Source organism: Hemitrygon akajei, chromosome 6, assembly GCF_048418815.1.
Source record: "Hemitrygon akajei chromosome 6, sHemAka1.3, whole genome shotgun sequence".
NCBI lineage: Eukaryota > Metazoa > Chordata > Chondrichthyes > Myliobatiformes > Dasyatidae > Hemitrygon > Hemitrygon akajei.
The window spans coordinates 47,114,001-47,128,408 of record NC_133129.1 but is presented as its reverse complement, the minus strand read 5'-3'; the positions used below and the strand labels follow the sequence as shown (position 1 = coordinate 47,128,408).

The following is a 14,408-nucleotide window of genomic DNA, read 5'->3' as shown; positions in this document are numbered from 1 at the left end:
TGAGGAAAAATTTTTGTTACGTCCATCTAAATGTGTAGTGTGCAATTGATAGTAATTTGTAATAAATAGTATGTACACTAGGAAGTCGATAGAACATAGAGAAATACAGTTGTATCAGTGTGAATCCATCAATCTGATGGCCTGGTGGAAGAAGCTGCTCTGGAGCCTGTTTATGCTGTGGTACCATTTCCCTGATGGTAGCATCTGGAACAGTTTGTGGTTGGGGTGACTCAGGTCCCCAGTGATCCTGGGGCCCTTTTTTCACATCTACAGATGTGCTGGCCTGTCCACACCACTCTACAGAGTCCTGCAATTGAGGGAAGTACAGTTCCCATACCAGGCAGTTGTGCAGCCAGTCAGGATGCTCTTAATTGTGCCCCTGTAGAAAGTTCTTAGGATTTGGTGACCCATACCAAACTTTAGCCGTTTGAGGTGAGAGAGGCACTGTTGTGCCTTTTTCACCACACAGCTGGTATGTACAGACCATGTGAGATCCTCGGTGATGTAGATGCTGAGGAGCTTGAAGCTGTTCACCCTCTCAACCCGAGATCCATTGATGTCAGTAGGGGTTAGCCTGTCTCCATTCCTCCTGTAGTCCACAACCAACTCCTTTGTTAATAGCAGAATTAATAGTTAAGGGTCTAGGAAGGTGACAGCACCACAGGAAGGGTATGTGAAAGAAGTCGTGTCGAATCACCCCCACCCCCCATGGACCCCCTCAATTTTATTGGAAAAAAGCTTTTGTGGTTTAAAAAAAGTGCCAGTTTAAAATAGATGCTGGTTTTACAGCAGATGTTTACTCATTCTTTTTGAATTTAAGATATATCACAAGCTTAGTAGGTAATTAAAAGTGCCTTTACCCTTGAAATGTAGCAATCCAAATGTAAATGCTGTTTTCAGTAAAATAAGATTAAATGTGGGTGGCATGCTGCAACAATAGAAGTAATATAATTACACAATTTCTCAATTTGCAATGTTGCTTTTTTAAAAATAAGTTGTGAACACATCTGGGGAAAAAAATCATGGGCTGATTCTATAAGATGCATAGTGGATCTCTTTGACTTAAAGTCCGTTTATTCCGATCTTGAAAGGATCAACGTAGATTTCCTGCAACTTCCAAAAGAATGCAAAAGGCTATCTTTTTTTTTATTGGATGGAGTTGGTGGGTTTCAACATCAATACTGATATTTCAGCTCCAATCATATGAATAAAAATAGCCTAATTTGCAGTCTGCAAGGAAATTGGTTTTACACCAAAAATGAGCATTTGATTGCTGTTAGTCCTGTTTGAATTTAGTCTTTGTACAAAACTATTTGAGAAAACATTTTTGAATAAAGATCTCTCCAGTTGCCTATTTGCTTTAATTTAGTGAATTTTTGATACTTAGTTGATAGCATAATTAATATACTCACTATACTCATGCTGAATTCTAACCAACTTGTTTCAAACCTTACTACAGCTTGGTCGAAGTAAAATAACTAAATTTTAGAGTGGAAATGAGAGTGAGTATAATTGACCTTGCAATATTTGATCAAAGTGCAAAAGACAGTGTGAGTGCAAGGCCAGAAGAAATCTGATAATATGTGGCAAATCCTCTCAGCCCTAGGACATCACATAATAATAATGATGGGGAAATGTTACTAGATTGGAAGGATGAAATATTCTATAAAGGTGGCTTTATTGTCAAGGGCACTTATCATCCATGAGTTTAAAAATAAGTGTGTGTTTTTGTAAGTTCACAATTCTCTTCTTTTTCTTAAAGGACTTCATTTTTTTCTGTGATGCAGTGGCATCTTGGATTAGTCCAAAAGATGACCTCCGTGATATGTTCTACAAGGTAATCAGTTTTTTTTTGGTTTGGTACTTGGAAGTTGTTGACATTTACTGAAGAAAATATTTTAAAATACATTTTTAAGGCAATCTGTGTAATAGCTTTTGTGAAGAGTGGAAGAATGCTTTTGAAGTGTTATGAGAAAACCTTGCAGCAAAATTTCAGCATTATGATAATGACAAATTAATCTGTTTAAATCAAAGCCATACATGATGGGAAATAGTACTTCACAGAGTCTGTACTGACTATTGAATGCTAATCCTATTTTTATTCTTCCACTTTCCCATCAACTAGCTCAGATTGTACCACTTACATGCACAATCACGGTAGTTTACATAGGTCATTTAGTATACAACCTGCATGTCTTTTTGATATGTGGGCATTGGGAATAGATGGTGGAAAGAAAATAGGGCACTTAGAGGAAACTAACTTCATCATAGGATTGAACCCTGCTTGCTAACTTGTGCTAGCCATAATCATAAACCAGATTTAATCTCACTAGCATATGTTGTGAAATTTGTTTTGTGGCAGCAGTATGTTATAATACATAAAAACTAAATTATAATAAATATATTTTCAAAATTAAATAGTGTAAAAAAAAAAGAGAAATATTTAGGTAGTGTACATGAGTTCATTGTCCATTCAGAAATCTGATGACAGAGGGGAAGAAGCTGTCCTAAATCATTGAGTGTGTCCTCATGTTCCTGTGCCACCACTTTGATGGTAGCAATGAGAAGAGTACATGTCCTAGGTTAGTGGTCGCCAACCCGTCAATCGTGATAGACTGGTCGATCTTTGAGACTTTCCCAGTAGATCCCGGGAAAAAAAAGAAAAATAAATACACAGATACTGTTGAGAGATTGTTTCTGGGTTGCAGGGTTTTAGTTCCGTTCTTTCTGCCCAGTGTGCATGCGTGTAGCTCCCCAGCACTACACAGTGTAATTCAGTGGTCCCCAACCACCGGGCCGCGAGGAAACAATATGAGTCAGCTGCACTTTTCTTCATTCCCTGTCACACCCACTGTTGAACTTGAACGCACGCAAGATCATCAGTCGCCTAAACGCAGTGATACCCTTGTGCCAGTGTTGGCCTGATGCGGCCGGCGGGAAGTGCCGATGCTATGGGCCCGGAGCGCGGCCGGCGGGAAGTGCCGATGCTATGGGCCCGGAGCGCGGCCGGCGGGAAGTGCCGATGCTATGGGCCCGGAGCGCGGCCGGCGGGAAGTGCCGTTGCTATGGGCCCGGAGCACAGACAGATGAGCGCTGCCTCTAAAGCTGTTCACCACACCGAATGTTCGTGGGGAAGCTGGTGCTAAAATATTTGCAGACTGCCTAATTCGGGCTCAAGGTTTCGTAAATATCAGAGCAGCTACTGTGCTGCGATTTACTAAAACAAACTTTTGTCGGCCGGTAGATCTACAAGGGGGGGAGGCAGGCCTGTCACACTGCTCGCTCGGTTGGTCGCTCTGTCTGGACTGCGACCGCCGTGGCCCCGGCACGGGGACATCTCCGGCCCTGACCTTGTCCTCTCACTCTACCCGTGACCAGCCACACCTGGCCAAGGTGTCTGGCAGCGGGCGGGCGGAGGCTGCAGTTCGGGCTGGGAGGTTGTCCGAGGCAATGAAGCCCTCAAAACGGCTTTGGTACCCTGAGTCCAAGCACCCTGCACTTAAAGACAAACGCGTTGAGATTTTTCAGCAGAAAAAAAACGTGAGCAAGCAGGACAGAAACTAAGTGCCGAGAGCCGGGGAAAAATTGCGGAATAGACTGGACATAAGAATCCTGTATCGATGTATTCCGGTTGTGTTTAACACCAACCCCCCCCCCCCCCAATCGGCCAGTCCGCAAGAATATTGTCAATATTAAACAGGTCCGCAGTGCAAAAAAGGGTGGGTATCCCTGGTGTTTATACATTATTTCTACTTCCGGGTTGTGGGGTTTTACTTCCAATCTTTTCTGCATCGGTGCGCATGCGTGTAACTAGTCGATCTTGCCTTTCACTAAGACCGAAGTAGGGGATCTTGGGCTTAAAAAGGTTGGTGACCACTATCCTAGGTGATGGGGGTCCTTAATGACAGATGTCTCTGTTTTGAGGCATTACCTTTTGAAGATGTCCTCGATGCTGGGGAGGCTAACAAAATATTGCTCTCAAATTCTTAATTTGATAGTGCATACATCTGTTACTAAACTTGGTCCTGCACAATTAAATTCTTTCCCAAAATGTTTTTTTCCTCATTTTAGATACTTCATGGCTTTAAAAATCAAATTGGGGATGAGAATTGGAGCCGTTTTTCAGACCAGTTCCCACCTCCTTTGAAGGAACGCCTTGCAGCATATTATGGAGTCTAGCTGTGTATGCTGTTGTCAACCTATATTGGTGGTAATTTCTGAAATGTGTTCTTTGAACAGGATTCACTGTTTGTATTTGTCCAATGTGGTAAAATAGTTTTCTTTGTCTTTACAGGTCATTCAAGCTGGGAAGTCCATAGGGAGCCTCTGCACCCAGGGAAAAAGTTACCCTTTACGGGGGGGGGAAGGGTAAACCAGTGGGACATATAGTACAATCCCAACCCTACTGGGACAGGTGGGAGGGAGATGTTTAGCCGTCGCACTGTTCAGTCGACATTGGGGAAAGTTAAACCCTGAAGTCTTTTTCGATGGACATTTGTCTCTTCTTTTTAGAGCTTTTCACCAGAAGAGAAGAAACAAAGGAAGACATCTGACCCATAAACATCATGTTCTGACAAAGGGAAACTGCAGCAAATGCAGTAATGTAGGCTTCAAAAGTGGGTTTAATTGCAGAGAGAAAATCATAATCATTAGGTTAAAAGTCGACAGCCAGAGACATGGGGGTTTTGCATTCAAACTAAGGCTGAAGGTAAGAATTAAGGAAACACTTGGGGATTAATAGGTTTATGCATGATTTTAGGAGAGCTAAAAATGACAGTGTTAGGGCAATTCAGAAGAGCAGCTTGTTTCCAAGATAGTGAACACCTACGTAAAATCATAGCTATGAAAATGTAAGTTTCTGATTAAGTAATATTTTCAGTCACAGTGAATGACAAATGATTGGTAACAACCTAAAATAGCTTGGGAAATCCTAAAATAAGGTTTTTGTTTTTTCATTGAATGGTACGTGCATATTGGTTAAAGTTTGACATATCTTTCGAAATAGTTTTGCAGTTTAGAAACACAAAGGATAGTACAAGTAACTGGTTAAAATGCCTTAGTTCAAATTTTCTTTCTAAGCAACATCTTTGTAGTGTACATGTTCTAGTTAAAGGTACAGGCATGTAACTTGGTTCACTGTGGTTAGCAGTAAGGTTGCTTTGTTTAGTGAGACATTGAGCTAGCATGCGTGCATCATAGAGAGTGGAAATGGTAAGGTTTCTTTCCCACTAAGAATATTTTTCTAGTGGTACAGCTCAGCAATATTACTGAATAGATTTTGTGTAAAATACCCCAAGGCTTTTCATATAGGATTTTAATTTCTGTTAAGGTTATTCATAGGTATAACCAGTTTATAAGGATTTGAAGTATCGTTAGGATCCACTAGGGTTAAGATTGTTATTGTATTGTGTGTAACCTGCACAATGTGGAAAGTTGAAATCTCCATGCAAATCTGTTGCCTCTGTGCTGTCAGTGTGATGTGCTTCTTGCATGGTTATATACTATTGAAATTATAGAACCTCCTTAAAAGAATTATGTAGTAAGGCAATTGAAAGCTGCATAATTATATAACATATAAAGAAAATGTACAAGTGTAAGAGAAAGGTTTGCTTTATTTAGTGTTTTAATCAGACTTGATTGGTAATATTTTTGTTCAAAGCATGATCTCATGAGATGCTTAACTGTCCTTAAGTGGGATAGGTCAAAATTTCAATCTGAAATATTTGAAACAAAAATTGGCACATTGGTGGCCCTTTGTGCCATTAAAGCTGCAGGAGTACAAAAGGAATGGATCCGTTTTCCTTTAATTTGTTCCACTTTATGTTGCTTTCTATACTCCTTTGTGTAAATAAATCCTTTTACATTGAATTCTGCCCCTTCCCCATAATGTGTATTTTGTTGTAAATCTTTTTTTATTTTTTTATTATGTACTGTGAATGTGGAAAACAAAACCAACTGGTACACTTGACCTTTGTTATGTGTCTTTTGTAATATGTTAACTGTCTGATCCCATGATGGTTAGGATTTTTTTTCAGATGGGACATAACCTCCCCCCAGGGAAATTAGCAGCTCTGCTGGTCAGAGTATGGAGCCCTGCACTACTTCTGGAGGCTGCAAGGCTAGATTAAGATATACAGCAAATGACTTTAATGCTTTAAAAGCCCTGACAGTTTTTTTTTCATATTTTTAGGTTTTCCTCCATTTGCATATTTTGCTACACAAGACTGAATGTTTGGCTGTTTTTTGTTTTGCTGCTTGCTTTTAAGTTTTTGTGTGCAATGACTGGGATAACTAATGCACTGAAAAACACAGGCTTTCTGTGTGTGTTTATGAATGTGTGTGTGTGTCTGCGCGTGCGTGTGAGACTGAAATTGTGGCAAGGAATTTTGTAGTTACGGTGTGCTTCACATTGCATTGTGGATTATAATTTCCTTAAAACTTTGCATGAAGAATGCCATTTATACATTCCTTTGCATAGTTTGGAAATTGATTGGACAAACTTGACATAATGATTGCTTAGTGTATACAAATCCTTTATTATGCTGGTTAACTGAACCCTAGAACAAGCTCCCACCAACTTGCATGGCCATTTCCAGAAGTGCCAGATTCATAAACTTGCATGTAATGAACTTTAATTGCCAATTAATTCATAAATTATTTTAAAAATTGCTCAGGTTATTACAAAACAGCTCCTTAGCTGCTACTAGAAGCTATTCTTAAGAGAAATGTACTTGCATGTTGTTCATAGGTTTCAACCAAAAGAATTTTCTCTGCTCACTACCTTCAGTTGATTCCAAAAAGTGCGTAATGTGCTTCTGGTATGAAAGAGTATTTTCTTCAGGTCAGATATTGCCTAACTAAAAATATAATATTTCCTATTGGATTTGTGTCACTTTATACAAAACATTAACAAAACTCCAATTGGATTTAATTCACTTCAATGTTCAGGTGTAAGGAATACAAGTTACATAATTGTAACCGTTTTCATAGATTTATAAATACATCAATGGAGGTTTTTTTTGAGAAGACAAAGTAACGATTAGATTTAGATAATTGAGATTCTTTAATTCTAGGCACTCTGGCCAGTCATTTTGCTGAAGAAAACACTATAATATTACAGTAATGTAGCTCTTGAAATATCAGGAGTAATTTTATTACTGTAATATTAAACTATACCTGCTAAAATAAAGTAATTGTTTTTGCTTGTTGTTCTCCCTTTATCCGTTCTCTCAATTTTTTGTTTCTAGCACCCAAAAATAATTTTCATGCTAAAACACCTTTTCAAATGCTTTAGTACAAAATTAAGTTTTAATTTGCTGATAAGACTACCTATATGAGAAATTAAATAAATATTTGTCAATTATAAAGACCCAAAATAACATGCAAGTTATCAGATTGTTCGTAAAAGGTTTTGTTACATGAGAATCCACTAACAGTTGGATGAATTTTTATCCAAGGAGGTACTTCAATGAGATACTTCAATCATAATTATCCAAGATTAGTGTATGTTGTGTTTTGGACAGGCAATCTGTAGTGCCCACAAAGCACATTTTGCATAATTGTTTGCATTTACTAGCAGTATTCAAATTTGAACAATAGTATAACTAATCTAAATGCAGTATTTCAAAGACTGAGGCATCTTTATTAAGTCCAGCTAGGGCTAACGCATTTTAATAGAGTGGAAATCCACAGCTATTGATATGAAATATTTATTTCCTCATTCAATAATTTTGTGTAAACATACTGAACAGTCTTATGTCTGATACTTTAAATGTATTTGTCCTATTGACCTTTATCTGAATGGTTGAAAACTCCAATTCTATTTGCATACAACTTCTACATAATTGGCTTGTAGTATCCTAAATTACAGTTGGTTCCAGCACCTTGGGGGAGAAATGTGTTGCTCCTTGCATTTTGTTTTCAATTTTAGTTGTTTCTTCATTTAAAAATTGAGACCATAATGAAAATTTACATGAATTACTACTTGTTTCTTATTCTGGTGTTTGTGTGGAAATGGCAAATGATTGTAATGTTTTTCTCTGGTCTCCATCTGGTATGCCATTGTAATAAAAAGCCAAAAATCCTATTTGAGTGAATGGACAATTTGCTGGCAACATTCATTCATTTGTCTGATCTTTTCTAAATATAATATCATGTGTTTTTTTTTCTAAAATAAATTAGAAACCCGCATGGCACTTTACAATATCACACTTTAACAGCTTCTGATAAATTATTGCTTAACACAGAATGCTGGAAAAGCTCAGGTTAGGCAATATCTGCAGAGGGAAACCAAATTCATGTTTCATGTTGAGAAATGCTTCTTGCCATTCAAGCATCTGATGTTAAATTAAAGCAGGTGACGTAGTAGCCACCTGGTTCTCTCAGCTGAGTCACCCCCCACATGTAGAACATTACAGAAAGTGTTCTCTCTATGTTGATGTTGCAAAGTTTTATTTGTGACCAACTTAAAATTAAGAGTTTTGAGAAGCCTGTTAAGATGTGTGATGTTGAAAACTGCTGATCAGATATTGTAACAAATAACTTGTAACATTTTAATTTTAGTATCCAGTTAAATATTTGTAAGAAAAATACTTTGTGCAGTGAAATTTAATTCACTGAATCATGGTATTCATTTAAATTAGTTTTATTCTTGTAGTCTGTATTAAAGTTTTGAATTTTTTTGAAGAGTATGTTTGTACCTAGTAATGGAGACAGTGAATGCAAAATATTTTAAATGTTGAATTATATCCACCTTCCTCACCCATTAATGTAGAAAATGGGATCACATATTTACTTCCCTATTCTCTCCCTGATTTAAATCCATTTGTAAAATTACTGGAGAAACTTAAAAACTGAAATAGCTGAAGTACTTTCAAATTTGCATGCACAGTGCATTGTTGATGTATGATTAAGATTGATTTTAGCTGCCCTTTTATGGGTGTAAAACAAAGCTTCAATTTCATTCATATTGCTGAGGAATTGAAAGGAACAAATAGATTCTGTCAGAATAGTTCCTTACTCTAATGAAAAATGTAAAAAAACATACATTTTTTGCTCAAACTAAATGCATCATGGGATATACAGCACATTATGGTTGCTTGTTCTGTAGATGTTCCATATGGTTTTTGAGTGTAGGAAGAATGTTGGGAGTCATGAGAATTAGTCTGTCACATTCCAGTGTATCTGCCTTTTTGGCATGCTAAAGCACGGCTTAGTTTGTCTGCTCCTCACACCGAATGGAGTGCTGTTTGTGTGCTGTCTTTGCAGAAACAGCCGCTGCTATTGATGTAGCTTTTCTACTTGAATATTTTTGTTGTAGAAATCTCAGGTCAGCATTAACTTTTTATATAAGCCTTTTACCTTTCTTTCCTGGTTGAGCTTCCCCCTTGAAAGGTTCTAACAATACATTATTTAGCAATGATAGGTGATTCAAGTCAATTTACTTTTATACCACTGTGTCAATTCACATGATTTTACTTTGTAAAAATATGGTCATAGCCTGAAATGGAACTTGGTGTTGTGTTCACTTACACATTTCCCACATGTTCTATTCTGCAGCTACAAAGCTTTACGGATTTTAAATTAAAAACTGCATAAAGATTAGCATTCAACTGTTTTGTCAGTATATACGTAAACTTGAATTATGTATTACCTCATTGTAATTGGGACCTGTGATGAATGAGACGGGGTCATACTGTGGATAATTTGTCATTTATTACAGCTGAATGTGACATTTATGAAGTATAATACTGTAAATGTCCCATGATATTTGTATCAAAACAAGTGCAGTAATGGCTTAGTGGCACTTTGGTCTTCACTCCCTGCTACAACTAACAACTTGAGATGACAGTAGTCTCTTGAACTTCTGTAGTCACATTTCTATGGGCTAGTTAGAGGTATTGACAGACATATAGCTATCATGGTAAGTTTTAGAATTGAAAAGTAATTGCAATTATGCATGGGAGTTTTCTGAATTTTAATGACCAAAGGATTTTTTTAAAGAGCTTCACTCACAAGTAATGTGATGTTAGAATGTGTCCTTGAAATCTTCTCCTGCAACCCCCTCAATGAATATAAGCAACATTTCTTGGATGTCTGCTTCTGTGTAAACTTGATAAAACTTCATTTGGAATAGAAACATGCTTTTAATTTTTGATAAGCTGCTGAATTTTGAAGAAAGTTTTTGGGGCCACCAAATATTTTGGATCATGCAGAGAATATATATTGTATTGATATTATGTAGTTTTTGTAATGATAAATGTTAGTTTGTAAATTGTAGTGAACTAGTAGATGTTAATGTTAACCACTGCTAGGAAATGTATGTTCAAAATAAATCACCTTAAAGCTGACAGTTGAGTTCTGGTTTTCATCTGGGGCACTAGAAATTTTGGGAAGGTAAAATGGGCTAGTTCCTTGTACCACTTCATCAACTCTCACTCCTCCAAGCTCACTCTTGATTGTTAAATGGATAATTGTGCTCTGTTGTTACATTCTTCCACTCTAGGAGTATTCTACAAAGCACTAATGTGTTTAATATATATGAACATGAGAAGTATCAATTAGCAAACAAATACTTATTTTCACATTCTTGAAATGTCTTTAGTTGCGAAATATATAATTTCCCTTTTGGCTATCCTGATGTTGCAGATTTGCAAGGATATACAATACATTTGTAAAACAGTGACTCATTGGTGTCAAGCGATTACAGTATTCTTCCTGTTAGTGAATATAAATGAAAACAGGCATATTTTTCCAATATAAAATGTTTGGAAATGCAGGGTTGTTCAGAATAAATTTGATTGAAATTATTATCTTAAGCTGCTCTACTTTTAACTTGTTTATAAATTAACACTGTCCATTTTATCCTTGTATAAGAATTATGTTCATGCATTTAAAGATCTATGGTCAGTAGAAAATAAGGGACTTAGCTACAATCTGCAGTATTATGCAAATGTCTTGGGCACATGTAAAAAAAATAATTCTGCAAAGCGAAGATCCTTTCACAAATAATGAAATTAAATGTTTCTAAATATCAAAACAACTATAAAGAGTTTTTTAAAAAACTAAATATAATCACAATTTGATGTGATTGCCCTTTGCCTTTAAAACTGCCTCAATTCTCTTGGGTACCCTGTTGTGCTATTCTATAAGAGAATAGGCTGGTAGGTTGTTCCAAGCATCTTGGAGAACTTGCCACAGGTCTTCTGCAGAGTTTGGTTGTCTCGCCTGCTTCTTTTTCTCCAGGTAATCCCAGACCGACTCAATGATGTTGAGATTAGGGCTCTGTGAAGACCACACCATCTGTTGAAGAACTTGTTCTACTTTTCACTGAAGATGGTTCTTTATTACCTTGGCCGTGTGTTTGGAGTGATTGTCCTGCTGCAGAATGAAGTTAGGACCAGACGCTCCCTGGTGGTATCGTTTGATGGATGAGATTCTGTTTGTACATCTCGGCATTGAGCATTCCATTAATTTTGACTGAATCACCAACTCCATTTGCAGAAATGTAGCCCCAAACCTCCAAGGAACCTCCGCCATGCTTCACTATTGGTTGCAGACACTCGTAGTGCTATCCAACTCTTCTATAGACAAATTTCCTCCTGCCTGAACCAAAACTTTCACATTTTGACTTCTCAGTCCAGAGAACTTGCTGCCATTGTTCAGCACCCCAGTCCTTGGTGTTTTTGTACATAGGTGAGTCTTTTGCTTTCGTTTCCACTTCAGGGGGATGACTTTTTAGTAGCAACTCCTTCACAAAGATCACTTCTGACAAGACTTCTCCGGACTGTAGAGGGGTGTACTTGGGTTCCACTGGTTTCTGTGAGTTCATTGCTGATAGCAGTGCTGAACTTCCGATTTAGAAGAAATGTTTGATGTATCTTGTGTCTGTGGCTGACCACTGCACTTCTGGACCTCAATCTTGCCCATTTCATGGTGGTTCTTCAGAACAGCTTGGATAGCACATCTTGAAACTCCTTTCTGCTTGAGAGAGGCCTTGCTGATACAGGATGACCACCTTATATCTTGTTGCTATGCTCACTCTTGCCGTGGTGTAAGAATTAATGATTTGAAGGTTAAACTGACACATCTGCTCACTTTTTAAGTTTGATTTAGTTTTAGTTTAGTCCTTTTCCCAGTTTGATTCCTTCTCACCTGTTTGTGTTATAGTTAATCAGCTTAGTTCATTCAACTCATTGTCATTGATCATTAGCATCCTGTTTACTTAATCATGCACTGGTCTATATTTCTTTAGAGTAATCAAGTTTTTATTTAAAAAGTGATCTGTTACTAGATGTTATTTTCTTTAATGAAATATCAAAATTCTAACATTTCATTTTTATAAAACAATTTATATTTTAAAAAATCTAGAGTGCCTAAGATTTCTGCACAGTATTGTATGTTAGTGATTCTTGGACATGGTGTGACGAATGCATTATTTGTGTATGCTTAGGTAAATATTTTATGAATGGCCTTAAGGCAAATCTATTCCAATTCCATCCATATTTTTTATTAAATTTTGTTCTGTATAATTATAATAAGGTTATCTTTTGGATATTGGTTTCTTGGGAAATCCATCAGTTTTACCTCTCAAAAAGATGACGTTTAAGCTTATTGTTAACCTCATTGACGAACAGAACAATGACTATCCCTGGTGAGGTTATCAGTTAGTTCTACAAAAGGCCACATTACAGTTGCTTACATGTAGGTCTTCAGTGCCACTTGAAACTTGAGAGACCAGATTTTAGGCACCAATTGAAACAAAGTATTAAAAATACTCAGCAAATCACGCAGCATCTATTGAAAAAGGAACAGTATACATTTCAGGCCAATAGGCAGAATTGGTACAGCTAAAAAGAAACAACAAAATTTTATGTTTCAGGGTGTGGATAGAATAAAAAGAATATTCTCAATGAGGTGAGGCCAGGGTTGCATTAATTGTACATTTTTTAAGAAGTAATCTACTTCATAGATAAATGAGGAATGTTGGTGAAAACAAACTTGGTAAAAGTTGTAAAATGTGCAGCCGTTGGTAATACCAAACAGGTCAGGATTCTGCCATCTTTCTATGTTTATGTTGTATGTATGAGCCCTTTCAAACTGCTGTTAATATAGCATTTGAGAATTTAAAGGCGCAGTTTTCTTTGTTTAATGACTCCTTTGATTCCATTGCCCTGACCCACCCACCCCACCACCAAAAGAAAAAATTTCTTTCCATTGGCATTGCTTGGATTACCAAAAGAAGTAAAGGAAATGTTTCCATTTTGCTGAGAAAGCAGGAAATAACTCTGAATCAGGTTTATAATCACTATTGTGTTGTGAAATTTGTTACTTTGTGACAGAAGTATGGGCAATACACAAGACCATAAGATATAGGAACAGAATTAAGCTACTTGGCTCATTGAGTCTGCTCTGCCATTTCATAGTGGCTGGTCCAATTTTCCTCTCAGCCCCAGTCTCCTGCCTTCTCTCTATTCCTTGATGCCCTGACTAATCAAGAATCTTATCAACCTCTGCCTTCTATATACATAAAGACTTGGCCTCCAGAGCTGCCTGGGGCAAAAAAAAATCCACAGTCACCATTTTTTGGCTAAAAATAATTCCACCTTATCTCTGTTCTGAAAGGACACCCCTGTATTCTGAGGCTGTGTCCTGTGGTCTTAGACTCTCCCACCCTCCTCCTCTACATCTGCTCTATTAAGGCCTTTCACCATTTGATAGGTTTCAATGAGGTCACCACTTTTTTTGTATTCTAGTGAACTCAGGCCCATAGCCATTAAACACTCTTCCTACGACAAACCATTCAATCCTAGAATAATTTTCATAAACCTCCTTTGAAACCTTTCCAGTTCCAGCACATCCTTTCTAAAATAAGCAGCCCAAAACTGCTCTCAATACTCCAAATGAGGCTTCACCAGTGCTTTATAAAGGCTCAATGTTACATCCCTGCTTTTGTATTCTAGTCCTCTTGGGGGGGGGGGGGGGGGAATGCTAACATTGTCCTTGCCTCCCTCACCACAGACTCGACTTGCAAATTAACCTTTAGGAAATCCTGCACAAAGACTCCCAAGTCCCCTTGTGATTTGTGAATTTTCTCTCCATTTAGAGAATAGTCAAATCATTTCTTCTCATACACTTTCTGACACTATGCCACCTGCCATTTCTTTGCCTATTGTAGCCTCTACCTCAAACCTACCTGCCTTTCCACCTATCTTCATATCATGTACAAACTTTGCAACAAGGCCATCATCCAAATCATTGACATATAAAGTAAAAAGAATTGGTCCCAAGACGGACCCCTGTGAAACGCCTCTAGTTGCTGGCAGCCTACTAGGAAAGAATCTGTTTGTTCCCGCTTTTTTCTGCTGCCAATCAACAACCATTTTATCCATGCTAGAATCTTCCCTGTG

The 14,408-nt window shown here is 37.5% G+C and overlaps 1 protein-coding gene across 2 annotated transcripts in view; it reads left to right on the top strand.

Annotated features, from left to right (window-relative positions):
• tnpo1 (transportin 1) overlaps positions 1–10,349 on the top strand; it is a 148,067-nt gene extending 137,718 nt beyond the window's left edge. Inside the window, exons 24-26 of one of the 2 annotated variants that reach the window (XM_073048327.1) lie at positions 1,763–1,837; positions 4,072–4,210; positions 4,295–10,349. In XM_073048327.1, coding sequence (XP_072904428.1) covers positions 1,763–1,837; positions 4,072–4,179 — 183 coding nt within the window. In that variant the 3' untranslated portion in view covers positions 4,180–4,210; positions 4,295–10,349. Of the gene's footprint in view, positions 1–1,762; positions 1,838–4,071; positions 4,211–4,294 lie in introns of those variants that run through there. The other variant, XR_012099241.1, reaches the window with a different exon arrangement.
• The last annotated feature ends 4,059 nt before the right edge of the window (positions 10,350–14,408 follow it).